The sequence below is a fragment of the Cuculus canorus genome, chromosome 6 (assembly GCF_017976375.1).
Source record: "Cuculus canorus isolate bCucCan1 chromosome 6, bCucCan1.pri, whole genome shotgun sequence".
In the NCBI taxonomy this organism is placed as follows: domain Eukaryota; kingdom Metazoa; phylum Chordata; class Aves; order Cuculiformes; family Cuculidae; genus Cuculus; species Cuculus canorus.
In genome coordinates this window covers 41,440,056-41,467,161 of record NC_071406.1, presented here as the reverse complement: position 1 = coordinate 41,467,161, position 27,106 = coordinate 41,440,056, and the positions used below count along the sequence as shown (strand labels likewise).

Sequence of the window (27,106 nt, the reverse complement as noted above, 5' to 3'; positions counted from 1 at the left end):
GCATGAGAAGAGGGTGGGTTTACTGTGGAGAAGGTTCAACGCACATCCTTGGGAATAGGTTAGAGGAGGAACGCAGCAAGCGCACACGCGAATGCTGGAGTGGAATGGGCCAGGCAGAAGCACAGGGTCCCCCCCAGGCGTGGCTCAAGGGACCACAAAGTGTTTTGGCAAGCGGACCCTCCCTGGGAGCCGAAGGGCAGAGCAGCGAAGCTTCTTGCAGTCCAATTACCTCAGCGGGAATCTAAAAGATATTCCCATTGCCTGCGAAGCCGTGCGCCAAGTCTGGTGTTTGTTTGTGTCTGTGTTTATTTCTCAGAGAGTTTCTTTCTCTGCACCCCAGGGAACTGGCTGGATGCAAGCTCTGGCCTTCTCATGGAATAAGAATTAACTCCTGGATCTTGGCAGCACCAGGAGGAGATCAGCTTCTGACGGACTGCAGCCTGAAAAAGCCCCACAAGCCACCCAAAAAGCAAATCCTGTGTGCCTGCCATGTGTGTGGACATCCAAAAAACCTCATGCCATCTCCATCCTGTGGCACTGTGGTGCACAGGAGGACTTCCAGCGTTGCGTGGGGACCTCCTGCAGACATAACCATTCCAACCACCGCCCATGATTCCTCGTCAGATGTAAAGGTGGACAGGGGAGGCAGTTCTAAACAAGAGTGAAAGGCACAGTACTGCTTCAGACAACATAATAATATTGTTCACCAGAGCCCGGTTGTCCACTGAGCTTTTAAATTCCTGAACTAATTCAAATCTTTTGGTACAAATTGGTTTTGCTTCTCCAAGGGACCACGTCAACTCACATAAAGGGAGGCTCAGACCCATCCTTTCAGGGGTTACTTCTGTTTTAAGAGAGCGTGAGTAACAGCTGAAACACACGGGGACTTCAGCATTTGGGGTAGTTTGGAGAAAAATGCTTTCTCCCTTCTCCTCAGTGGGGATAAACCAACGTCAGTGCTGCCAGATGCACGGAAATGAATCGCCAGCCTTGGACTTCCCACATCCCAGCAGCACACATTCCTGCCCACAGCGACCCTGCTTGGACCTGGGGAAGCCTGAGCAGAGAAGGGTGAAGTGAATGTGAAGGAAAAGAAGAGAGTCACTGAGAGAACAGGTCTGGAGGCTCCCGTGGTTGTACCCACCCGGGGGACCCGAGTACGGTACACGCCTGAGCCACGTCAAGCCAGGTGGCCCATTGCTCTCCCTCCTTTCTTCCTGGTGGCTACAGAGAGGGCAAAAGGCATCTTGAGACTCTTGAAAAAGAAAATGCTGATGCACCGATGCACACGTGGAGTCACATGGACAGAAAAGTTAAGAATATCTTCTTGTGAGCAGCAAATGCTGCAGGGAAGAAGTGGGTCTGTGGGTCTGAAACACAGCTGCTCAGGGGCCAAACTGGCCCCCAAGCAGCCAGGGCTATTTAGCCAGCTCCATCCAGTAGCCCAGATCTCATTTTAAAGAGAGAGAGTTTCTGGAAGAACACAAGATCTATCTGATTTGTAATCTAATCTTTGAATGACATTCATGGCATATGAACTGTTTTCCATGGAAACCTATCTGCAGAATAATATCCGCGCCAGATGCCTTTGTTTAATTAGCCAATATAATATCCTCAGTTATGTTCAAACATCTGACCCACGCTAACAAGACCGGGTACTTCAAAGCTGGGTGAATCATTTTCCATACCAGAGAAAAGGAACATCGGAAGAGCCCAATTCACAGCGGACACCAACTGACGTCCCGTTTGCCATTTACCATTTTCACTGACCTTGGACGTGAACGCATCACCAGCTAAGTCACCTCCTCCAAACGGCAGGGTGGTGGTGTCCGTATTCCCATTGGACCATGAAGAGGATGCCACCTGAAAGGACGTCCAGCCATCGCTGCCCAGATTCCCATTGGACCATGAAGAGGATGCCACCTGAAAGGACGTCCAGCGATCGCTGCCCAGTGAATTCTGTGCTGATTCAGAGTGGAACGACGTATGCTCACCATGTTTCTGTGGCATTCTAAACGCTCTCTGCCGGGAAGCAAACACAAACCCGCAGCAGTACAATGAGCACAGAGCTCTTTGCAGCGTAACAGAACTCCAAATGCATAACTAACCTTTAACTGTCCTTTTGCTGTCTCTGGATAGCACAGCGTTGTGAGATTCGTATTTACCTGCCCCTCCTTTCTTTTGGCCTCTGCTGATGCACAGACACATCCACAGAGTGAAGAGGAACGAGGTTCCTGCACCAGCAATGGGGACAGTAAAGCTTCCTAGAGTTGTTTGTGTTGGCGCAATGGGTTTCACTAACATATCTGCATCATTCATAGTCTACTGTGCATGAAATATTTAGGGTTATCACTAAACTGAAGGTTTATGGACTAAACCCAAAGTTCTCTGAACACCCAGCAAGAACAACTCCCAGCGAGAGGGGCCAGACACTCTCTCAGGCTGCCGAGTTAAAAATGATGCTCAACTTACATATTTCATAGATGCCCTTCAGGCGACAGTTCTGGTTTGAATGATTCGGACAGGACACTGCGATACTGTGCCACGGGCTGCTGGAACAGGCAGGGAAAGAGCAGCTGGCTCACAGGAAGGCGCAGATGACGCACCTCTAGATTGGTGGCGGTCTCTTCAGAGCGTGTGCCTCAGGGGCGCCCAAGTAACCCCTGAAAACATGCTTAGTGTACCACAGCATCTAATCCCTAACCTCATCCCGGGACAATGGGGACCAAAGCAAAACAGCTCACATTTTAAAAAGTAAGAATTTAAACAAATTAATTTGATGTATGTCCCAATAGGGACCGAGCTGCAGCTACCATTACTAGTTTGAAAATACTAATAAAAAATTGAATTAAATTAAATATTGCATCAAGAGGCCTTCTACTGCAGGGAGTGTCCTGGGATAATATTGATATGATCAAACATACCAGAAAACTTCCAGGAGCTGCTTACGTATGGACACTCGATGCTTACAATGCAAAATGCTCAATCGCTGAAATTTTCTAAAATTAAGACCTGTTGGTAAAAACTGTTTTGTGGGAAATGAAACAAGGGCTGAATCTATTATGACACACCACCTGCAAACAAAACCAGCCAGGAACACCCGCAAACCAATCCACCCCACTCCCGCACCTCCTCAGTCTTCCACACCTCCAGTGGGTACCACAGCTCACAATGCCTTAAGTGACACCACCACATGGAGCTAACAGCTCTCAGTGCTTTTAAAGCAATTTCTTAATTTAACTTCCAATTTATGAAGGCATTTTACCATCCTTCAACTCTCATTTTCTCTGAGCAAATGCAGACCCCACTTTGAAAAATGTTAAATAAATGGATGTCGCCAAATTTATTGAAATTAAAGGCAAGTGCAGAGTTGGCTGAGCGAATCGTGGCTCGAAACCAGCTTCCAAAATTCCCTTAGCGGCTTTCAGATGATTGTGGAAAGACTCCACCAGAGAAAATGCCACGTCTGCAAGCATCACCGCACCCTGGTATGTTTGGAAAGCTTATAGACAGCCTATAGCGAACTGTGCACAGATCGTACGTCACCTGCTACTTTCTGGGGGAGGAATGAAGCTGTTAATCATAGAATCATAGAACAGTTTGGGTTGGAAGGGACCTTAAAGATTATCCAGTTCCACACCCTGCCACGGGCACGGACATCTCCCACTGCTCAAAGCCCCATCCAACCTGGCCCTGAACCCCTCCAGGGATGGGGCAGCCACCGCTTCTCGGGGACCCTGTGCTGGTGCCTCACCACTGGAACAGAATGGAACGGGAATTAACCAACGACAAAGTCTGTCCTACTCCACCTTACCCATCTTGGCTTTATCTTTCTTTCTGCCTCCCAAGTGACACAAGCATCCTACAAAAATTATGGAGATGCTTGTTCCCGGGACTGCCACTGCTGCTGCTCCCTTCTGGCTTTCAGTGAAAGGCTACTTTAGCTTTGTGGTAACTCACAGCCTTTACTAACACACATTTGATGGGAAATGTGAGCTTCCAGCATTGTACCTGCAGCTCTTCATGCATTCGCAGAGCGTTTGGCCGGCACTTTCTGCCTTTGGACGTCTTAGTACCTTTATAGGATAAGGATCGTGGCACACGTGAACTCCGGGCCAGGCATACTCCGGCTGGCTGATTTTCTCTTGGAAAGATTCATTGTGCATTTTACAAACACCAGATGCTCGATGATGGGAAAATAAAGCATACTTTCCAGTAAACAAAAGCAGATTTCTTTTGTCTCTAAAGCATAAACAACAAAAAACAAAAGTGAAAAAAAGAAGTGCAGCCCAGCCCAGTACAGATCAGGCTCACACATACGCATCGGAGAGGGAGAGAGCGCTGGAAGCAGAGGGAAATGCATGTACCTAGAGAGGGGTTAACGAGCTCCTCCGCAGCACAGCGCTGGGCTCCGGGGGCTGCAGCCTCCTCTCCCCCACGCGGGCTGGGTGGGCGCAGAGCTGGGTGGGCGCAGCGCGGGGCGCTCCACGCGTGCTGCTCTGTCTCTCGGACACACCACACAGGAGCCACACACCCCTCACTTCACCTCCAGGTTGCAACTCGCAGGGGACAGAGGGCTCATTTGGGAGGGAAGAGGAGCCTGAAAAAGCTGATAGGGAACAAAAAGAAGTCGGAGAAGCAGGGGCTTCCCCAGCAGCGGCCGAGGGAGTGGAAGTAATGCATATGAGAGGAAAGGCTTTGAGACTGCCCAAGATTTACTGCAGTCTCGGGCAGTTCTCAGAGACCAGAGCAAATATTTGAGCATTGCACGGTGCAAGGCAAAACCTCTTTTCCTCCTCACTGCTGCAGGAAAGGGAAATCTCATTAGACCTTAAGATAAACTTGATGAGTGTGAGCAATAAGGAAAATGTTGCAATGCCGTTATGCAAACGAAGGACAGACTCACCCGTGAGGTCTTCTCCCCAGCCCTACACAAAATGCAGTGAAAGCCACCCAGAAACCCCAGCTCGTCTACTCTGGAGAGAGAACCGAGAGGGGACAGGTTAATAACACGCCAAACCACGGCTGGAGTCGGGCACCCCTTTCAACCATCTATGTTTATTGTCACGAGCACTGCAGCTCAGACACACGGACCTCTCCCAGGTGATGATAAATCTCCTGTTCTTTCTACACTGCAGCACAGAGACGCTGTCGCTGACCCACCACCCGGTGGTCTTGGGTACCACTCCTCCTCGAGCCTGGGGGAGAGGCACTGGGAGGCAGGAGTGAGCCGCTCCTGACCTAGAGGACTATGGAGGCTGGAGATGTAAGAATTTCAAATTAGGCCTTGTTCTGCTTTGTTTTTAATAATAATTCCAAATAATTTGATCATTTTCTTCCAATTTAAGAGAAACTCTCTTTTTGCCTTTAGAGGAAATGCTGGCACCAGCTCAGACAAACATCTCCCAGGCAAAAACAGCAGAAATCCTAAAAAAGGGACTGTGCCCTTCACTGGAGACAGCGACAGGGATTAAACCCTTAGGCACCCAGAATGCTTTTTCTACCACCTGAGCTAATTGTCCAGGCACTGCAGACGGAGCCCAGGGAGGACAAAGCAACTATCAGAAGTGACAGAAACAAACTGGTAGGGAGTTCTCCAGTAAAAATCCCAGAAAAAGCGAAGTTATAGGAAACAAAACATTTTGAGGAATTATTCTGATTTCAGAGTACTTTTATGCCAGGACAAACTAAGGAGCTACATCTTCAGCGCTGGGTAGAAAGAAAGAGGGAGCAGAAATGAGGTCTGAGGAACCCTCTTCAGCCTGGTTTAAAGGACTGGGGGGAACGCCAAGAACTTTGGGCTGCTCCAAGCAGCAGCGGGTGACCACAGCCACCTTGGCATCCCAAGGAAAGGGCAGATGGGCATCGCTGGGAGGATGTGTGAGCTTGTGGAAGAGGGGTTTGAGGGGCAGGGAGAGACTCGGGGAGACTCAGAGACTCTCCTCTGCTCATTCACCACCATTTACATTTTGGTTTGGCTGCTGCATCCCTCCTCTAAAGGAGGTGGCAAGTCAGGAGCTGGCAGCAGTGCAGGAAGCCTTTGCCTCCAGCCCCTCGCAGGCAGCGCGGTGCTCCGGCCCCATCCAGCGGCTGCAAACCGTGACAAGAGGGCAGCCACAGCCTCCCAGGCCAGCAGGATCCAGGATCTGCACGCCCAGCATCTGCTCGTTGCTGCGCAGAGCAGCGTACACCCTTCGCCAAGTAAATAACGAGGCGGACAGCCACGCTCTTGCACTGGAACAGGTTTATTCGGCTACACACGGCTCCAGGTCCACCACAGACACCTCCCGTCTGCTCTCAGATCTGATCTGGGTTGGGCACAATCCACAAAACTCTGATTAGCTCAGACTGAAGTGGGACTCTGTCACCTTTACCCCGTCCTGGGCAGCTTCTTACGCTGCTCTCTTCACTGGAACAGGAAGGGGTAAAGAGGTACTGTACATCAAAGGCTGGTTTTGGTGTAAAAAGTGCTCTACTTTGGTGATAAAGGGGGAACAAAACACTTCAGCCCAACAGATGCCGTTCCTCTACCTTCTCCAGAACTCCCAAAGAGCAGGAAGTTGTATTTGGGTACCAGCTACCAGCATTTCATGCTCTGGAAATTCCCCACAGCAACAAAGACAAGAAGAAAGCCCACATGAAAAAGATCGCTTTGGATCTGCTTTGCTTATTCCAGATCTGTTTTGATTCTTCAACCGTTTTCCAAACCTTGTTATCCCAGCCCAGCCAAGCTTACAGCAAGGCCACACAAGGCACGGTCTGTATCTTACACGCAAATACATTAGGCATTCTTCAGTCTAGGGGATGAACACTGCAAACATTTAATTTCCCACCTCTGTCTTCACGACACCCATCTGTTACTCAGGTTATTTGAGCTGATGGACACCATGGAAAAGAACGCCTTTATAAAAGGCAACACTTTGCTACACAGGAAATGGTGAGGTCCGAGTTAAGGCAAAAATAAATGCTGTTTATATAGCGTGAAGATATAGAATACGCACATATTACTCTGATTTCATATTGGAAGACTGTTGTTCCTTGGGTTTAAAAGGACAGGGACAGCCACAGGACATAGGTTTTGGCTCTACAGGACAAGACACCGGAGTCTATGAATATCATAAATCTATTTTGAGATTCATTATCTTTCTATGATGAAAATCCCAGATCTTCCAAGTCTGCCTATGAAACTACTTCACTGAGGCAAAACCGGGTTTATGTAGCCTCAGCAACCCAAGTCCACAGCGACTTCCTCTAACAGCAGTCTTTGCTCTTACAGCCTAATATTATGCAAGTTGTCCCCCCGAGCTGGACCCCCTTCAGGCCCTCACGCCAAAAGACAGACCATCCAAGTTTAACACCGAGCCTTTCGCAGGAGCCCCTCAGTTAAGATGGGAGTGGGATGGGTACTCCAGTCAAAAAGGCCAAAGCTTTGATTGGGCAAATGTCCAAGTGACTAACAAACTTCAGGCTTGTTTGCTATTGGGTTGGGAGACCGATCCTTTGACCTGTGGATCCATAGACAGCAGAATCTTTTGGATGCCAAATGGGCTGGATGTGAAGAGTTTTGGCTTGAGCCAAAACCTCTACCTGCAGCATGCCTTGAGCTCACCAGCGAGACCTACAAGGAATCGGTACCAGGTATTGACTCTGTGCGTGGGAAGTGGGGGCTCTTCACCATCTCCCTCACCTGGGAATCACAGTTCCAGGCGTGAGCACAGTCGCTAGACTGGTCCGGGTGCCACTGGCTGTAAGGACACTGTAGGACAGCGTCAGACAAGAGCACAACAGTCAACAAACCAAATACTGAAGTATAGAATAGTTTGGGTTGGAAGGGACCTTAAGATCATCCAGTTCCAACCCCCTGCCATAGGCAGGGACACCTCCCACTAGACCAGGGCTGCTCAAGGCCCCATCCAACCTGGCCCTGAACATTTCCAGGGAGGGAGCATCCAAAACTTCCCCGGCAACCCGGGCCAGTGCCTCATAATTAAAACTGGAACAGGTCATCTGCAGGGCTTTAGCTTCAGCTACATATATCTACCAGTTACATCAGGCACTGAGTTAAGAACCAAACTCTCTGAGTTTCTTTGGGCCACCTCCCATCATTCACACCACGACATCTCACTGTATCTCATTCCAGGTGGAGGCAGCTCTCCCCCCCGCAGAGCACGTGTCTTCCACATCCATCCTACCGCCCTCAGCCAAAAGGCACTAAAGGGTGACCAGTTTGTGAAACTGCACAAACAAGTAAAAATCAAGGGGGGAAAAAGTCAACCCAAAGAAGCTGTTGTGATGGTGTTTTCTCAAGACACCCTACCTCATTTTCTGTCTCTATACACTGGAGCTAGAGAGCACGTTTGGCCTGTGCTCCTGCAAAACATTATGGTTCCACCAGCAAGGTGACAAGAGGCTTTACAACCTGTCTGCATCTTTCAGGCATGTTAACACTTCTATAAAGCAAGCACACAACTCTCAGGCAACGTGCTCGTGGGCTGCCCTGGCCCCCAGCATGGTGAAAACCTAAACCATCTGCAAGCCTGAAAAGGAAACAGTGCCTAACTGCTGCCTTCTCCCCTTGAAAGCGTGCCTACAGCCACATATCCTTGCCATCACATCTCACCTGATGAGGGGTTTGAAAGCATCCTTTGCTTTGGTATCTGAGCACTGAGTGTAACCACCACACTTTAGGCAGTTCTCAGAAGTGCAAATTTTGCCACCTTATCCTAAAATCGGTAAGCAGAGCAACACAAAGGGCCACCTGGATGTTCCAGGCCTGGCCACGAAATCAAAGTGACAGGAAACAATCAGGGACTGTGCTTTTCCTCCCATTCCTCCTTCTCTGAAAGCATCTTGGAAAGGCACATGTTCTTCGGCAGATAATAAAATGTACAAGAAAGTCCATCATTACTTATTGAACTCGACTCTAAACATATCCCATAGCAGGAGGACCAGAAACTGAAACATCCACGGGACAGCCCAGAGGACCCGCTCCTGCAGTAACAGCACAACCAGGGCTGTTGGCCAAAGGCATCCCAACCCAAAAACCAAGGTAGCTTAAACAAGCCCACTGCCCTGTTACTACAGCAAGTCAAGGAGAAGAGCGACCAGAGCTCTTCTCTGGTCACAGGAGGGGTTGTCCTACTGTCCTTGCCATCCCATGCTTAACTCGGCTCTCAACAACAGGTTGCCAGGCACCAACACCCCACAATTCCCAACATCTTTAGCATCACATCTGGAAAAATCCCCTTGCCAACTGCATGAGAAGAACGTCTGGCAAACAAAAATTGTCATAAAAATCGACTTGTAACACAGCCTAGAAAGAACTTGGATCAGTAAAGCAAAAGCAAGTACTGATTATCCCCCGGGTTTTTACCCAAGATCCTGAGGGACCATCATCTCTGTCCTTGCGAAGATGATGTTTTGACATGTTTCCTATACAATGACCAGGTTGCTTCAAGGAGCTGGTTGACCCTGAAATCCCAAGGAAGATTCTCGGCTCACTGCAGCATGACACCCTGCTATGGACTTGTGACAGGAAGGTAAACAGCAACAGGGAGACACTGGAAATGAAAGGAACCCAGGCTGCTGGATGCAACACTGCATTTAGAAGCACATAACCTCCTAACTCTTCAAGAAGTGCCAAGAAGTCCTTTTTTCTCCCTTTCCCAGAACACTGGTAGAAGCCACGTGCAAACAAAAAGACTGTTAAGTGGATCTGGGAGAGTTTTCTCTGGCCATACTGCCATCACGGTAAATGGAGTAAAAGGTCAGTAGGAAACTATCTTGATGTGCTGCGCATTGTCAGCTCCTTTACTGGGCCTTCAGCAACATCACAATCACAGCAGTGCTGCGAGCAGGCAGGCTAGAGATCGTTTTGGGGTCCTTTCCTTCCTAATCACACAGATACATTCATACGTATTCAATCAACTACCACCCAGCACAGCAACGCAACAGTTTAATTTAGCAACTCCTTCACTGTTGGTCTTCATCACTCCTAAATATTTAAATGCATTTTACAGTGAACAGGAGATAAATTTAGCTATTACTTTTCCAAAAGTTAGCCCAGAAATCTTTCAGGTTCATGTACTGGCTTTATCCGAGTATCACAGTCCCCATCCCACCACACACGTAGCGGCAAGCGAGCCATGGGGATCCCATCCTCACAACAAGCCAGGTAGCCATCAGTTTCCAGAGATGAAACTCCCTTTTCCTCCTCTCTCCATGCTCCCTCTTTGGTGCTATGGCAGTGATTGCAGACACGACCCGTTCCCAGGCGGTCAGAAGGAGGTCACATCACAGTGCTGGAGGGGGAGTCTCAGGTGCTCTGGAGAAACGACTCAGACAAGACAGGATTACTTGTTCTGCTACTCTCCCATCTGTGCGATGGGGCCTCTACACAGAGAAAGCCAAGTCAGCAGCTACCTTGCAGCACGCAGAGACACAGATATAATTTTCCACGTAACACACAGCACTGGACAGGAAACCTGATGCATTTCACACTAGAAGAGGACAGAAGAAAATACACTCACTTTTATAGCAGCAACTACAAACTCTGTCAGGAAGGGAAAGGCCAGGTACTGATGGCAGAAAGAGAACAGTGCTGTTGTAACACCCTTACCAAGGTGAGGAGACTCCCTTGTACACTATACGAAGAGGAAAGGCTTAAGTACGGACACTTTCCTCAAGCAGAAGCACTGCTGAGACCCAAGGTGTGCAACACAGAGCAATAACAGAGGTAGAGTCATAACAGACATATGCTAACAGCTCTGGGACACATTATATTTGCTCATGTAACACTTACACACAGTTATTTGCCTCATCACCCAACCAGTTGCAAACAAGAGATCACCAATTCCATCATGGAATCACAGAATGGTTTGGGTTGGAAGGGACCTTGAAGTCCCTCCAGTTCCAAACCCCCCGCTTGGGCTGGACACCTTCCACCAGACCAGGTTGCCCAAAGCCCCATCCAACCTGGCCTTGGCACTGGTAGCTTAAGAATAGACACACAAAATCACTGCACCCTAAATTTGGAGGAGAAAATCACAGGGGCAGTGAATTCTGTGCAATCCATGAGCAATACAGTATTTCACCGGGGGGAGAAGGGTTAGGATTGGCACCTGGATTTATCACCACACTCATTTACAAAATCACACTGTCCTGGAAAGCAGTCAGTTGCCCTTTAACTGTCTGAATTGTGTTCGTAAAGTAAAAATTGTTTAATGAGGTCTGGGACTGGAAGGGTATGGATCCGATCCAGACGAAATTTGCCAAGTGTTCTTCGTACAGTTATGCGGCAGAGAGACAAGAGGCTCCGAGTGCGGCCTGCAATGAAGAAACAAAAACTATTGAAGGGCAAAGAGAGGAAGGGAAAGGGGTAAAAGCGTGTAAATCGTGCTGTGCTCTGGCTGACAGTTGAGGAGCCATTTACCCCTTCCAAACGCTGAGGCCATGTCCTGCACAGCAATATGAAGGCAGTGCAGGAGAGCTGAGAGTGTACAAATCCTTCCTTCGAGGAGGCCAAACCTTTTGGCCAAAGGTTTGGAGCAGCTGCCACACGGGTGGTTTAGAAGGGCAAGTAGGAGACTGCATGGGGTTGTGACCAAGAAGTCAGTCCCTGCATGTCAAGAGATCACAGCTGAACCCACACCAAGAGAGGCTTTGAGCAGCTTTACACTCATCAGATCATTCTGAAATTACATGAACTTTATTTTCGCTCTATAGCACCTTCTGGGAATGAAGAGCACTGACAGCTAGCTCAGGCCTCATCCCACCTTTCTCTTGAGGTCTCCTTTTGAGTTCATATAGAGCTCTTTCAGCCTAGGGACAAGAGGATGGTGGTGTCCATGTTGATTTAGGAACTGGACCTCCAAGGCACCACTCCATTACCCTGCATGCTCTACCTGAGGAGCCCCATTTGCCTCCTAAACCCAGGCTTAATGGAAACCACCTGCTCCAGCTTGTGTGTGTCTCTTCTCAGCTAAAGTCCAGGCAGGTTTAAAAACCAGGCACGTGCAGAGCCAAATTACTTTGGGGTGGGGGCTGGAGGTTGTATCGCACACCTCGAATCCCTTTGAAATTCCTCTGGAGTTTGAGAGGGAAACCCCATTTCCGACCCTGGTGCAAAGCCCCAGCCTTCACCAGCTGAGCCTGGTGGTTTTATGAGGTGCCGCCCTTGCGGGAATAAGGGTGCATACTGGACTTATGTTGCTTTTGTTATAAAAAGAAAGAAATAGCAACTAAATTTAGGCACATTCAGGTCTGAGGCTCTGGTTTACTCCTTTTCTAACTCATTTGTTTCCCCAAGGATGTTAAATTCAAAAAGCCAGCTTTTTCCTACTTTTTTCCAACACCATCTGAGTTTCTGCTCACTTGCCACCACCACTGATGGCTTTCCTTCCCAAGTAGCCTGCCGAGATACGGCCACCTCTTGGGTCACTCCCTGGGCGCCCCTGCAGAGCACAGTGTCACTCCAGAGCAGTGAGGGTACGCTTGCATGGCTTTGGAGAACTGGGTCTCACTGGATACGCCATAACCTGCTTATGGTTTGCAGAAGTCCAGCTCTGACAGGACCAAGCTACCTAACCTCACCTCAGGCTGCTGAGGACACCACTTGGCAATGGAAAAGAGCTGGGAGAAAGACAAAAACAAAGTCACCAAAGCTAGGCTGCTGGTAGACATCATTAGACTGAGGACTCAAGACGGAGAAGACCGCGTGGATGTGTAAAATGCAACAGAAGAAAACAGGGAGTCTTGTCCCGAGGCTCATGGGGAAGCCACCAGGAAGAGTCTCCAGCTGACAGAGCTGGAGGCAGGCAGCAGCTCGGCAACACTGAGGATTGCTGTCAGGGAGCCACAAAGGCCAGCCCCATGGTCCTCTCCTGCCTGACCAGCCAGCAGCAGCTCTCTGGGAGCCCTGTCAGGGGTGGTGAGATCATTAACAGGCAGCTTCGGATTTAGGTCTAACCTGCTTACAGGGGCTTTTAGCACACAGTTAAAGGCACTTGAACAGACCAACCCAAAAGAGGATGGGAACATCCACCCTACCACCAGCTCCTAAACCACCAAACAAACTCTCCAAAGAGCTCTCCTGAATCTGAAGGTAGATAAAAGCAGAGCCACTGTAGCAAATCAAACCCACTTACTCCTCGCTTCTTCGAACACCTGCAGAGCCTCAGGGTTGACTTTGACCCTTCCTGAGGATTCAGCGCCCAAGGCCTCCACTTTCACCAGGTTCAGATTGGCTCCAAAGTCAATCAGGAGGCGGACGAATGCCGCTTCACAGCCATGTTGCAGGACAGCGTCCATCACACACACTGGGGAGCCCCGGGAAAAGCCTTGGATGTTGATGGGCCCGCAGCAGTTAAAATCTGGATTGGCTCCTGCCTGGAGCAGCAGCCGGAAGCACTGGAGGTTGTGGTAGGCAGCGCTGATGTACAGTGGGCAGACCATCAGGGTGGTGAGGGGCCTCACGGAGAGGCTGGGAACCCGGGAATTGAGGTGGTGATTCACATCCACATCTGCACCGTACCTGGGTGAGGAACAGAGAAAAGCAGAGGTTTGGAAACAAGGGCAACAGCACCACGACTGCACCCCAGTGTAATAAAACGGCAGGGGATGAGACTGAAGGATTCCTATAGAGTGAGCACCCTGCCTGTCTTTGGTTACTTCTGGGGCCCATCACCCAAGAACCGCCCATACCTACCCTCCGATGGGCCAGGTGGGGCTTCTGAGTGGGGATTCCATATCCAGCGTGGTCCGATCTTCAAGAAGCAAAGCTGCTTCTCTGCCTGCAGCAGCCCAGGCTTTGGAAAGAGGAGGAGAAGCTGAGGAATATCTTCCTTGCCCTCCTGAAGGCTGTGCCAAGCATGGACTCGGCATAACGTACAGCTGAGCCCTGAGCCAGCACCATGCAATGCCAGATGCTAATGAGCCAGCTGGGGAGCAGGGATGTTTCCAAATGACTCAGTTGAAGAGATGCAGTGAAATAACTTCCCCACCAGGATAAAGCAGGCCATAAAGCTATACAAACAGTCGACCTGACTGTCGCAAACAGCAGGGAAATGGAAACAGAAATCTATGCTCAACAGTGAAACACAGATGACAAAATCCTGCTCCCAAAGGAGCTGGGGTGGCTGAAATTCCATCAAGGAATCAAAAAGGGGCCTTTCCCCTTGTGTTCAGCTCAGCTGAAGGGATGTACCTGCCAACTCTGAGCACATAGGAAACTGGAAAAACACAAAATAGCCTTTTGCAACTGGCCTCCCCCACAGAGAAACCCACACCTCACGTCTTGGCCACACGGTGCCATGGTGTCCCCACTGCCCTACAAGCCCTCCGGCCAGAGCCAGGCAGGTTAGGGCTTGCTGTGGCACAGGGAAGGCACGCAAGCAGGCTAAAGCCACGCTTAATGGACTTCAGCAGCATGATCAAACAGAAGCAGCCGCCCGCAGCATACTTCTTTTCGGGACCATGTTGTGAAGAAGGAGAAAACAAGGCTTATTGGCTTTGGTTCTTTTCATTTCTTTGGAGGAAGTGAAGAACGCGGCTAAATAAACGCGAGCAAAAAGGCCAAGTGTTGCTCTCTGGAAAAGACAGGAATTTAAACAATAGCAACACTGCAGAAAACAGAAATGGCAGAAGTAAGTTTTTATTTCCCCCAGGCTGAGTAACACCCAAGCAGCAGGGACGCTGTAATTCCATCTACTTCACATGCAGCTTAGATGGGAACAAGGAGGAAGACAACGCAATCCCCTAAGGAGCAGCTGGGTTTAACTGCAGCGCTGCAGAACAAGCAAAGCCCTGTCCCCTCTCCCCACAGAGAGATAAAAGGTTCCTTCACCCACCAGTCCTCCTCCCAAAAGTGCAAACTGAACACTCAGAGAACTAAATTTTTCTGCCTTTCCTAGATAGCACTGTATTCCTTTCTGCGGTTAATAAAATAAATAAAGAACCGCCTGGGGTCAAATCCTGCCTCAAGGCAAGAACAGCTCTCACTGAACCCAGTAGGGTCTGGTCCCTATCCAGCAAACAACCAAATGCTTCAGTTCTGAGGACAGGAACAGTCTCAGTTCAATTAAGCACACACAGAACAAGGGGCAAGGAAATTTGTCTAACAGCTGCAAATAGCACATAGTGTATTTTTACCACAATGCACATGATCTCCCAAGCATCAATGTCTTGGCTGAGATCTCAGGAGGGAAGAAACGTAGAAAATGGACAGAGTGAGGCAGTAATTTTTAATCCTGAAAGTTTTCCAAAATCTTGCTTTTAATATTGCTGGTGAGGTATCCCAAGGAGCAGACACATAAATCAATGTGGCTCTCCATGCACTGCTGGAACACCGTTTGCTCCATTTCGCCCTGCCTTAGCAGATACATCAGGGGAGATTCTCACAAATGCAGTGTGGGAGCTGAACCCAGTACCAACAAGCATGTAGAGATGGGGACACCCTTCCCTCAGCTTGCAGAAAAAGCAGCAAAGAAGGGGGACGCTCTCCCCTTCTTTCTGTTTGCTGGCTTCCTTAAAGCTGCACTTGCATCAAAATTAACTTCAAGCAAAAAGGAAAGGACAGATACCCCAAGTATTTGGAAGTGTTTCCATTTAAATCCTTTTAGTGGTTATTTTCCAGCATTTGCAGTCATTGAAAGGATCCCTTGGAGAGTGTTTCTGTGTGAATCCAAACAAACCCTCCTCTCTTTCACTATTTCTTTCTGCAGTCTGTGTTTTTCCCTTATTATCTGTTATTCCTTAACATCAAGGACCCATATAGCCACTCAACATGGTCCCTTATATACAAAATACCCAGTTTAGCAGGAAGGAAGTGCAGTGGCACAACACCGAGGAAGACGTTGAGCTTGCACAGTCTGCTGCCAGACCTTGAACTCACTGCTCATGCTGCAGAGGACGTCTTCCAAGGGACAGGAGGTCTCCAGCCACCCACCACCCAGCTAAGGTTACGGTTCATCACTTTGCAGTGATGGCCGTCACCCCCTGTCCTGGAGATGCTGACCCTTCGACAGAGCTGTGTATCGGGTGCCTGGCAAGGGGAGACTAAATCGGACGCCACAGTGCGTGTCCTAGTGATGGGCAAACACCAGGCAGCCAAGAACAACCTGTGCCAGCAATAGGCACCTCTCCTCCCAAAGGCAGAAAACGGTTGGAGCAACAGACCTAAGCAAAGGAGAGAGATGATTCCAAACTGGGTTTGATTCACTGGAGGATCCACCTCACACAAATTCAGCCAGGGGCGCAGAGCTGACAGTCAAGGTGGAGGTTGGGGGAAGATGTTTTGCAAGGTTTGGCTATAACTGAACTGCGGGCGGTATGCTCAGAAATGGAGACTCCACTGTTCGGCTTTGTCTTAGACTAGGCATTATAGTCAAACAGCAGGGCACCGCTCTGCTGCCAAAGCCACGGGGAAAACAAGGACACCCCTCTGGGTACCTCTTTGCCCTTTCTCCTGCCCATCTCTAAGCCAGATTCACCAGCCCTATGGCGGTGGCACTGGGTTTGTGAGGAGGAAACTGGTGCCCCGACACCCATGGGGGAAAAGATACCAAGGGAAGAAGAGATGCAGGCAGAGCCACCCCTCTCACTCCCAGGACCATCCCAAGCCTGGATCCAAGCTCTCACCTGATCAGCTCCTGGAGAATGTCTGCACGGCCCACACGTGCCGCGTGGTAGACAGGGGTGCTGCGATGGTGCCAGCTTCCGTTGGGGTCAGCCCCAGCTTCTAGGAGGATCTTGGCACACTCAAGGTGCCCATTGACCACGGCCACGTAGAGGGCAGTCTGCCCCTTCACGTCCACCAGGTCGATCTCAGCCCCTTTGCGGAGGAGGAAGTCAACACAGGGGCCGTGGCCGGCGGTGGCAGCAATGCGCAGCGGTGTGCAGGGCAGCCACCCACAGCACCACACAGACTTCTCGTTGATCCGGCTGGCATCAGGAAAAGCACTGGGTCAGAGAGGGCCTCCTGCATCCTTGCACCATCCCACCTACCCCAGCGCCAGACAAGGACGCTGGGAGAGCCCCCCTAACAGCTCTCTTAAAGCTCTTCCTCCCCATTTTTGGCACTTTGCAGCAAGCCTGAAAAGCTCCCATCAATAAACTGAGTAGGTCCTTCATGTAGGTAGGCAGAGATATGCTGTGTACCGGAGCAGGACCTGGCAAATGGGTTTTATCATAACTCTGCAGCTGCACACACGCACCATGAGGGACAAACCCTGCCTCAAAACTCAGACAAAATTACCAACAAAAACATAAAATACTGCCTACTCCCTCTTCACAGGGAAATGTCCCAAATCAGAAGACACCAAGCTGGGGACCACCAGATTTAATTCAAGATGCTCCAAAAAGGGCAGAAAGTCACTGAAGCAGCAGCGAAACAGGAAGAGGACGCGGAAGCAATGTAGGGCAATACAGGCTTACATCCTAATCACACCACCAGCAACATCCACGTTCAGGCAGCCGCTACGGGATGACATAAACACAAATCCAGGGAAACTCAGCCCTGCCAGAAAGGAGCAAGCTTGGGAGGTGTGGCCATCCTGCACTGAACAGCGTAAGCAGGCCATTAGCATCCTTGTCGGACAGCTCTACAGGAGTAAGAGCCTTGGAAGAAGCTCTTGGCACTGGCTCGCAGCTGCTGAGATCTCCTCTGAAATAAATATTAGCCATCACACTCATCCGGAGCTCAGGTTAGCCCTACAAATCTCAGAAACATCCAGTCCATCCTTCCAAATCCTCTGTACATCTCTGCAGGTACCACTGTAACAGGAGCATGCAGAGAAGGGAGTTCTTTAAGGCTAACATAGACTAGCGGAAGTGCTCTTTAGCCAGCGCAGCAGTGGATTTGGTCTTCCAGCTCACTCCACGTGGGCCCACGTAACTGGTACAGGACAAAGCAGGTTTTAGACAGTGCATTTATACCATCTGCTGGGACAGCAATGCCACAATTTTTTTTTCCTTCAAACACATTTTAGGAAGACGAGTGGCATAAACAGCAAGCCTTCAGCTGCTGTCTTACGATAAAAGTGCTCCCTCTAACCTTGGAGCTCTGGGGACCTCCACTCCACACCTACCCCCAAAGGAGTCACTTCTCTACTTCATCACCTGTGTGATGCTGCTGCGGGTCCAGCCCTCCTCCTCCCAATAAACTTTGCTGTTTCCTGCAGCAAAGAATGCCTGGCGCTGCTGCCACAGGTTTCCCATGCAGCACGGGACAAAAACTAAGCAAAAATCTCAGATTAAGGGTCCGGATAGCCCCAGCTGCCCAGGTGGCAGAAAGAGGGGCTCATTTTTGCTGAAAGAACACTTTTTTGGGGGCTGAGACACTTTACACTCTGAGTAGATTTCTCCGTGGTCCGGGAAAATTAATCAATCGCCCCCACGATCACAGACCTAGCGCTGGGTAGATTTTGTAACACAAAACTGAAAACAGGGTGTTTCAGATTTGTAGATGACTGTAATCCCTTCTGCATGTTTTTCCCATCATCCATAGGCTTCTGTTTTCATGGCATTACATTTCTACCCTGCTCTGAAAGGATCTTGTGTGCAGCCCACAAACTGTCTTCAGGTTTCCTCCCTTAGGAGACCACAGGGGACAATTTGGGGGGCAAGAGGAGCATCCTCTCAACCAGTCCCACAAAACTGGCGTGGGATGGGGTCTCCAAAAAGAGCAGGATGTGGGGAGGGTGTGAGCCAGCCAAAACCTTGGAAGCAGGACCTCGCAGCCTGGTGAGAGTCTCCAGAGCCAGGGCGAGGTGCGGGCAGGGCAAGAAGGCTCCTCACCCCTGGAAGCCCCTCACCCCGAATGGCCCACACCTTGGAAGACCCTAACCTCTGGAATCTCTTCACCCTGGAAGACCCCTCAGCCCTGCAATCTCTTCAGCTCTGAAAGACCCCTCAGCCCTGGAATCATTTAACCTTGGAGAATGCCTCAGCCCTAGAATCTCTTCACCTTTGGAAGACCCCTCAGCCCTGGAATCTCTTCAGCTCTGAAAGACCCCTCAGCCCTGGAATCTCTTCAGCTCTGAAAGACCCCTCAGTCCTGCAATCTCTTTACCTTGGGAAGACCCCTCAGCCCTGGAATCTCTTGACCTTTAGAAGACCCCTCAGCCCTGCAATCTCTTCACCTTTGGAAGATCCCTCAGCCTTGAAGCCCCCTCACATCACCTCCGCAGCCCCTGTGCCCCGGGCTCCCCGCGATGCCCTCACCTCTGGAAGCTCTCCTCCTGCAGAAGGCTCTCGAGGGTGGGCAGGTCCCCCACGTAGGCTGCGTCGTGCAGGCGGGTGTCCTCGCAGTGCTCCAGGGGGTGGTCGCAGAACTGCTCCTGCAGCCATTCCTTCAGGTTCCGACCTGAGATAGATGGGGCCGAGACCCTGAGATGGGGCTGAGACCCTCGCCCTGACTGCTCCCGACCATACCTGCACCCCACATTCCCCACAGGTTCCCCATACTCCCCACACGTTCCAACCCCCTTTACTCCCTCCGCCCCCCCCACGTTTCCCCTATTCCCTGACGGTTCCCCCAGTTCTCTGCCCACTCTCCTCCATTCCCTGCCCGTTCCATGCTCGCTGCCCCCATTCCCTGCTGGTTCCCCCTCTTCCCTGCCCACTCGATTACCTCCCCTCTGATCCCTGCCCGTTTCCCCTTTCCCTTCCCCCCTTCCCCTTTTCCCCCTTCCCCTTTCCCCGTTCCCCCCCCGCTACCCGCCCGCTCGCCGCCAGGGGGCCCTCCCGCCGCCATCCCTCCCGCCGGGACCGCCCTTCCTCCCTTCCTCCCTGTCCCGCTCTCGGCCGCCCTGATTGGCGCTGCCGTTCGCCGTTTCCTGCGCACCGTTAAGGTGGATCCGCGGGTGGGTCGGACAGAGGCGGTCCTCCTTCGCACCGCCTCCGCTTCCCTTTGTTCCCCTATCCCTTCCCTTCCCTTTTCCCTTCCCTCGCCGCTCTCCGCTGTGTGCCCGGTGCCCCCTGTCCCGCCGCGGGGCCTCATCCTCCTCACCTTCGCCCCTCCGAGACTGATCAGCACTGATGCGATCCCCTCTCGGCGCTGAACAGACACAGGGCTCAACTGTTCCCGCTCAGAGAGATGCTCCACTCTCCTCTCATCACCTTCGTGGCCTCCACTGAACGCTCACAGCAGTTTTGGTCTTTCTCGTCCGGGGAGAGCAGTTCCCCACAGACAGAAGTTGCAGAGAAGGTTTTATGTGGTCACACTGTCCCGTTTGTCCCCACAGCGCAGCTCCTCGGGTCTCGTGGGGGTGAGCGCACCCTGTGAGCCCTCAGGTTGCTGCTAACCCGGGGCAGAAGATGGCCCGTGTGAGAGCGGGCAGAGCCGCAGCAGGCCGGGGGCACGCGGGAGGACAACCCGGTCGAGAAAACACCTGCTGGGGCTGAGCAAAGCGCTGCTGCTTCGCTTAAACCCCACCGGCGCCCACAGGTGCTCCCTGGATGTGCCAGGTGTCCGCATGGGCACAACGCTTTGGGAGCAAAAATGCACACACACACACTCCAAAAAGGTCCAGAAGGAAAGTTGTTGGCACCAAACCCACCCTTCTCCCAGGACAATGCTCACAGGTGACGCGATGCAGAAGGTCACTGTGTTGGCTCCCTGGCGCAGAGACACTCTCGGAGCATCTAAAGCTCCCCTCGGCCTCTGAGCACACATTTCCAAGTCCCTGGTGCCATAGGGGAACAGCGGCAATCCGTCTGCCTTCCTGCAGCTCTGCTCCTATGCTCTGCAGCTCGGTATCAGCCCACAGACGCCAGGCTCTGGCTGCAAACATGTTCGTAACTGTTCCTGTTTGGGCTCAAGCAGTCTGGAGGAAAGAAGCACAATCTGCAAATTGAACCCGTTTGCCTTGTCCCGTGCGGACAGGAATCAATGGGATTTTCAGTCCCTCAGTGTCGGCCAGCACTGCCACCTTCCCCTGCTTGCAGTCCCGATGCCGTTAGACAAGGCAGGTCTGAGGCCAAGAAACACCCCCGGAACGAACTGTCTGCCAACCTGACGCAGCCTCTGTTTGGCCCTCCTTGAGTCAGAGGGACCAGAGCTGGAAAGCAGAGAAGGGGACTTGTCAGCAGCTTGGCCTGTGCTCCCCGACACTTGGGAAAGGCTTTCTAGGAGCGGGATGGGCTCAGACAGGGCTTTCTGAGGTGGACTTGCCTACCCATCTCCCACTCTTTAGGAGACACCTTTGCTGATTTCACAAGCATCCCGTGTTCCCTGGGACACAGAGCAGACTCACCACCCTTCAATGCTCTGTGAGGAGCACATTCCTTCCTTTGTTTCTAACCCCAATCTATAACTGCATCGAGCTGCAGAGGCTCCGTGTGACCCCCTCCGTGCCGGCTCACCAGCAGGGAAGCAGCCACACACATCTCAGTTCCCGGTTGCTGTGCCTGACCACAGCACAACACAGACCAGAGCTGCATTCTACATTGTCTGCAGCCCTTACAGATTTAATGCAATTGGATTTAATGAGCTCCTCCACCTGCAAAGCCCTGTGTTGGACTGCTGGCCAGCAATGAGGTTTCATCCGGAGGGAAAAGGCATGTTGGTCCAGGGGCTTTCATACATTTGGCTCCTGACCAAAAGTTATAGTGCCTGTGCGCCCAAGGAACAGAAACCTTTGTACTTCAGTGCCTTCCCAGCAGGAACACAACGCCAGTTTTCAGAACTCTTAAGAACATAGGACCCAAGTTCTCACCCCTGCCTTGCGCTTCGTGATCTCTGGCAGGTCTCTGATGCTCCCTGAGCCACCGTGTCCCCCCACTTCATGGGAAGATGGGGTTTTCCTAACCCCCGTGCCATAGAAAGAGCCAGAGATGCAGTAAAAGGCACTCGGCTTTCATTCAAATATATATTGGGGACCTCATCATTGGGTAGAAAATTCTGAATTGTGAATGGGAAGGCAAAAATGAAAGAACTAAACACATAGGTTGGTTTTAATATGATGCTTTGCAAAATCAATTCAGGTGAGGAACTAACTGTCAAGAGAGACCAGACTCCTGATTTCCTAATGCTTACTGCTGGCAATGCTGGCATAACACTTCCTCTGCCTTTTGACTTTGTTTGAAGGTCTCTCAGGCAAAGACCATGATTTATTCTGTGAATGTTCAATGCCAAGCCCAAAGGGAACAGGAATCACCCTGAAATCCTGGCATTTGAACGCATCTGGCTTTTCTGCATCAGTGCATCCACACTGCACACTGCTGGGCTTAGACACTTCAAAGATGCAAAATGCCCCAAACTAGTGTTTTTCTCCTGCCACACAGAGAAGCCAAACAGTGAATAGTTCATAAAAACCCTAGGATGGTTTGGGTTGGAAAAGAGTTTTAAAGATCATTTAGTCTGACCCATGAAGGCATGTCAGGCAGTGCAGAGCACGTCAGGCTGCACCAGCCAAGGGTGCAGCTCCCAGTGACTGGAATAGGACTGCTCTCTCAAATGAGGTCTGCATGAAATTTGGTCTCACCAGCATTAACAGCTGTGCTGTTACGCATTGCCTGAAGTCATAGAATCATAGAATCACTGAGGTTGGAGAAGACCTCTTAAGATCAACCAGTCCAACCATCAGCACATCATCACCATGCCTACTAAACCATGTCCCCAAGTGCCACATCTCTACACTTACTGAACTCCTCCAGGGACAGTGACTCCACCACTGCCCTGGGCAGCCTGTTCCAATGCTTCACCTCTATTTCGGTAAAGAAATCTTCCTAATATCCAGTCTACTCCTCCCCTGGCACAACTTGAGACCATTTCCTCTCATCCTGTCACTTGCTACCTGGGAGAAGAAACCACAGCACCCACCTATGAACTATAAACTCGCTATAAACTCCTTTCAAGGAGCTGTAGAGAGCGATGAGGTCTCCCCTCAGCCTCATTTTCTCCAGGCTAAACAGCCCCAGTTCCCTCAGCCGCTCCTCCTAAAGAGCTGCGCTCCCTTCCCCAGTTCTGTTCCCCTTCTCTGGATGCGATACAGTTCAGTAACTGGAATTACAGTTCAGGCCAAGGAATCGGAGACACGATGTTCTTTACCATTAGCTCTACCAGAGTCAGTCTGACCTGCTGCTGAGTTGGAAAGAACCGAAAGGCAATAAAGAGGCCAATTCTTTCACAGAAAGGTTTTTTGGGGTGGTGGGGGTGTTTTTTCTTCTTCCTTCAGCTCACGTTTGATACCTCTAAAAAGAGCTGGACTTTCCAGACAGACAATCCCCCCCACCCGAGCCCCCAGTGCCAGTTTGCCTGCGTCCACATTCACTCCTTGGTGGGGAGAACCCGTTCATAAAACCTCAATTATTTGGTGCAGCAGGCTGAGCAGGCTCCGGTGAGCCTCACCAAACACACGCCAAGGGGCAAATCAAGCAGTAATTAATGACGGCAGAGACTGTTAACTCACCCACAATGACATACGGGGTGTCAGTCCTGCCCAGCTTTCCTTTTCTGCTTACGCAGCTGAAACTCTGGGCCCACAACCAAACTCTTTCCTGTTCAAAACCAATCTGCAATAAACCTGTTCCTTGTCTTAAACAACTGCTTTCACACAGTCATGCCCCAGCCAAATCCAGCGATAAGCTCCCTAAAATACGGGACAGTCACCTGTACTGCGCCCTCTCCCAGGGATGGAAACCACAGCCGCCTCAATGCGCTTTTATACATCCTTCCTTCTCAACATATCCATCTGCTGTCTCACCTTGTGCTGCACTGACGCTGCCCCCACAGCAGAGAAGACCCTGTGTTCTTGTGTGCAAAGGGCACAGCGAAGGAGACGCGATGCCGGGCATATCACAAGAGCAACAAAAATCCTGTTCCCGTGCTCACAGCTGGTAACACAATTAGGTGGGGACCCCGGTGAGCCGGCAGCAGCGTAACAAGGACACTGATGCTCACACTCATTCATCCAGGGAGAGCTCAGAGCAGCCCTGCAGTACCGAAAGGGGCTCCAGGAAAGCTGGGGAGGGGGCCTTCATCGGTGCGCAGGGACAGCACAAGGGAGAAAAGTTTTAAGCTGAAAGAGGGGAGATTCAGATGAGATGTTAGGAAGAAATTTTTTTCTTGTGAGGGTGGTGAGGCCCCGGCCCAGACTGCCCAGAGAAGTCATGGCTGCCCCATCCCTGGAGGGGTTCCAGGCCAGGTTGGATGGGGCTTGGAGCAACCTGATCCAGTGGGAGGTGTCCCTGCCATGGGGGGCTGGAACTGGATGGGCTTTAAGGTCTCTTCCATCCCAAACATTCTATGAATTTAATAACCAAACTGCTAGGTGCAGTTCTCATTTTTCAGGAACTGCATGCTTGCACCGAAAACTTCTCACTGCACCTTCATTCAGATCACTCTGATAACGTCACATCGTGAACTGAGCTGGCACGCAAAGATGAAAGCCCTTCTGTAGGTTACTCCTATTAAATATTACTGTCAGCATTTCTTGTGACACATTAAGCTGGCGAGATACTGAGGAACTGTATACTTAAAAGGGTGGGACTTCCAAACACATTTGGTTAACATGACACTGGACTTTTGGTTGCCTTACTGCAGCACACAGAAGTACAATTACCTGAAGGCCAACCATATCCTGGGCTCATCAAAATAAGCATGGCCAGCAGGGCGAGTGAGGGGATTCTTCCCCTCCACTCCTCTCTCGTGAGACCCTATCTGGAGTCCTGTATCCAGTTCTGGAGCCCTCAGCACAGGAAGGACATGGATCTGTTGGAGCGAGTCCAGAGGAGACCATGAAGATGATGAGAGGACTGGAGCAGCTCTGCTATGAGGACAGGCTGAGAGAGTTGGGGTTGTTCAGCCTGGAGAAGAGAAGGCTCTGGGGAGACCTTATAGTACCTTAAGGGGCTACAGGAAAGCTGGAGAGGGGCTCTTTATCAGGGAATGCAGGGACAGGATGAGAGGGAATGGCTTTAAATTGGGAGCAGGAAGATTTAGATTAGACTTAGGAAGAAATTCTTCACGATGAGGGTGGTGAGACCCTGGCACAGGTTGCCCAGGGAAGTTGTGGACGCCCCGTCCATGGAGGTGTCCAAGGCCAGGTTGGATGAGGCATTGAGCAGCCTGATCCAGTGGGAGGTGTCCCTGCCCATGGCAGGGGTGGATGGAATTGGATGGGCTTTAAGGTCCCTTCCAACACAAACCATTTTATGATTCTAAGATTTTACTCTCCAATGCATAATGCATTTTTGGAATACAGTTGCACACTGATGTTGACGATATTCCTTCTGGAGAGTGTGATGGAAAACCAATTAAATAAAAGAGCTGTCAGTCTGGGGAGAAACGGTCCAGTCTCAGACTGACACTGCTTCCCAGCAGACTGTGGAGCTGGACCTGACACCAAACTTACAGCCGTATGAACACCCCACCCTGGCCAGAGTTCCCTGACCCATTCTCACAGTCCCATGAGCATCACAGGACATCGGTCCACCTGCCTGCCTACACCACTTGGCAGGAAGACAGCACTTGAGACTCTTCCTTCTTTTTAATTACTTTTGCTGCCTTGTTCCAAAGGGATTCCACAGACCAGGAACTATTCTTCCCAAAACTACTGGGCCGCAGTCTTGCAAGGAAAAGTTCTGCCGCCATTCTCATTGTCACGTTAGGAACATCCCTCAAGAGATGAGGCATGCTCATGATGCGAGCATGACAGACCACATGAGAATGACAGACCACACTGGCTACCTCTCCATATCTTGTCCCTGAAATATTCCCAGAGGCAATGCCACGTTGGAAATGTATTTTTGACTGTCACCTGTGTCACAGTATCTCTACCCTCTAAAATAATTCCCAGGATTCAGTCAGGTCTCCAGCTCATGCTTTCTAAACTACATCTGTCAAGTCCCAGTCACTAACTCTGAGCATTTTAAATCATCTTTTCCATCGATTTTTTCCTCTGCTTTCAGGAAAACTACGCTTCTCCTCTTTGCATCACAACGACTTTCTTAACATAATTTGGAAAGCAGCAGCAGCCGAGAGAGCAACTGCAGCAGCAGCAGCAGCCGAGAGAGCAACTGCAGCAGCAGCAGCAGCCGAGAGAGCAACTGCAGCAGCAGCAGCAGCCGAGAGAGCAACTGCAGCAGCAGCAGCAGCCGAGAGAGCAACTGCAGCAGCAGCAGCAGCCGAAGAGAGCAACTGCAGCAGCAGCAGCCAAAGAGAGCAACTGCAGCAGCAGCAGCCAAAGAGAGCAACTGCAGCAGCAGCAGCCAAAGAGAGCAACTGCAGCAGCAGCAGCCAAAGAGAGCAACTGCAGCATCAGGCAGCTGCTGGGCTAGGAGAGCAGGTGATATTCCAGCAGCTTTTGTTGTAGGCAACTTCTCACGTGATGGACTGGGAAGTCAGCACGTTTTTTTCCAGAATTAGTTCCCTATTATCAGTGCTGCTAACACAGCTCAGTGCTTCAAAAGATGCAACAAAAGACAAACAAGGACCGAATGAACATTTCAGACTGGAAATGGGCAATAGGCCTAAATGGTTATTGTAGAAGGGCACAATTGTCTGTGCGTATTTAAAAAAAAATCTAAGGGGTCAGAAGGGAATCGTTCTAGTTACTGTTATTCAGAAAAAAAACCAGAAAATTTTGCACAAACAGGAGAGGGCCCTTCCTGAACACAAAGCCCACTGTCCCTTTCTGTGCCCAGTGCTGCAGTTGGCAGGACAGCACCCAACAGGGCAGCCTCCAGCACAGCTGCGCACTGGGAGAGGATGTTATTAAATGCAGTTACCACCAGAAGGTCCTCTCGAGACCGATTCCAGAGCTCCACCTAGCAATAAAACCAGGAACAGCTGCAGCTCCTGTTCTCCCAACACCCGCTCAACGTGCACTCTGGCATCAGCTTCAGAGCTACTGCATGAACAGACCAACACCAACTCTTTCACCTTCTTTTCTCCAAACAGTTATATAAAGACAGAACTTACTCAGGCAGACAAATTTTCACATCAGATATATTCACCAGAAATAACTGACAGTGTTCCAATGATTGGCACACGGACATCACGAGCCGCACGTTCACAATAAATGGTATCTGATTCAGCAAGCTGGATAAAGCTTTCACTGTTCATCACGGATTACAAGCAGGAAACTAAAGGTGTTTCCCTATTTTA

General features: G+C 50.6%; 1 protein-coding gene across 2 annotated transcripts; it reads right to left on the bottom strand.

Annotated features, from left to right (window-relative positions):
• Positions 1 to 6,234: 6,234 nt before the first annotated feature.
• LOC104067381 (ankyrin repeat and SOCS box protein 1) lies at positions 6,235 to 19,770 on the bottom strand. 2 transcript variants are annotated; one of them, XM_054070265.1, is made up of 5 exons: positions 19,714 to 19,770; positions 19,219 to 19,360; positions 16,636 to 16,938; positions 13,146 to 13,531; positions 6,235 to 11,325 (listed from the first exon to the last, which is right to left on the bottom strand). In XM_054070265.1, the coding sequence occupies exons 1-5, from the start codon at positions 19,748 to 19,750 to the stop codon at positions 11,183 to 11,185; spliced, it is 1,011 nt and encodes a 336-aa protein (XP_053926240.1). In that variant the 5' UTR covers positions 19,751 to 19,770; the 3' UTR covers positions 6,235 to 11,182. The 2 variants fall into 2 exon arrangements, with proteins under 2 accessions (XP_053926240.1, XP_053926241.1); XM_054070266.1 differs by lacking the exon at positions 16,636 to 16,938.
• Between the last annotated feature and the right edge of the window lie 7,336 nt (positions 19,771 to 27,106).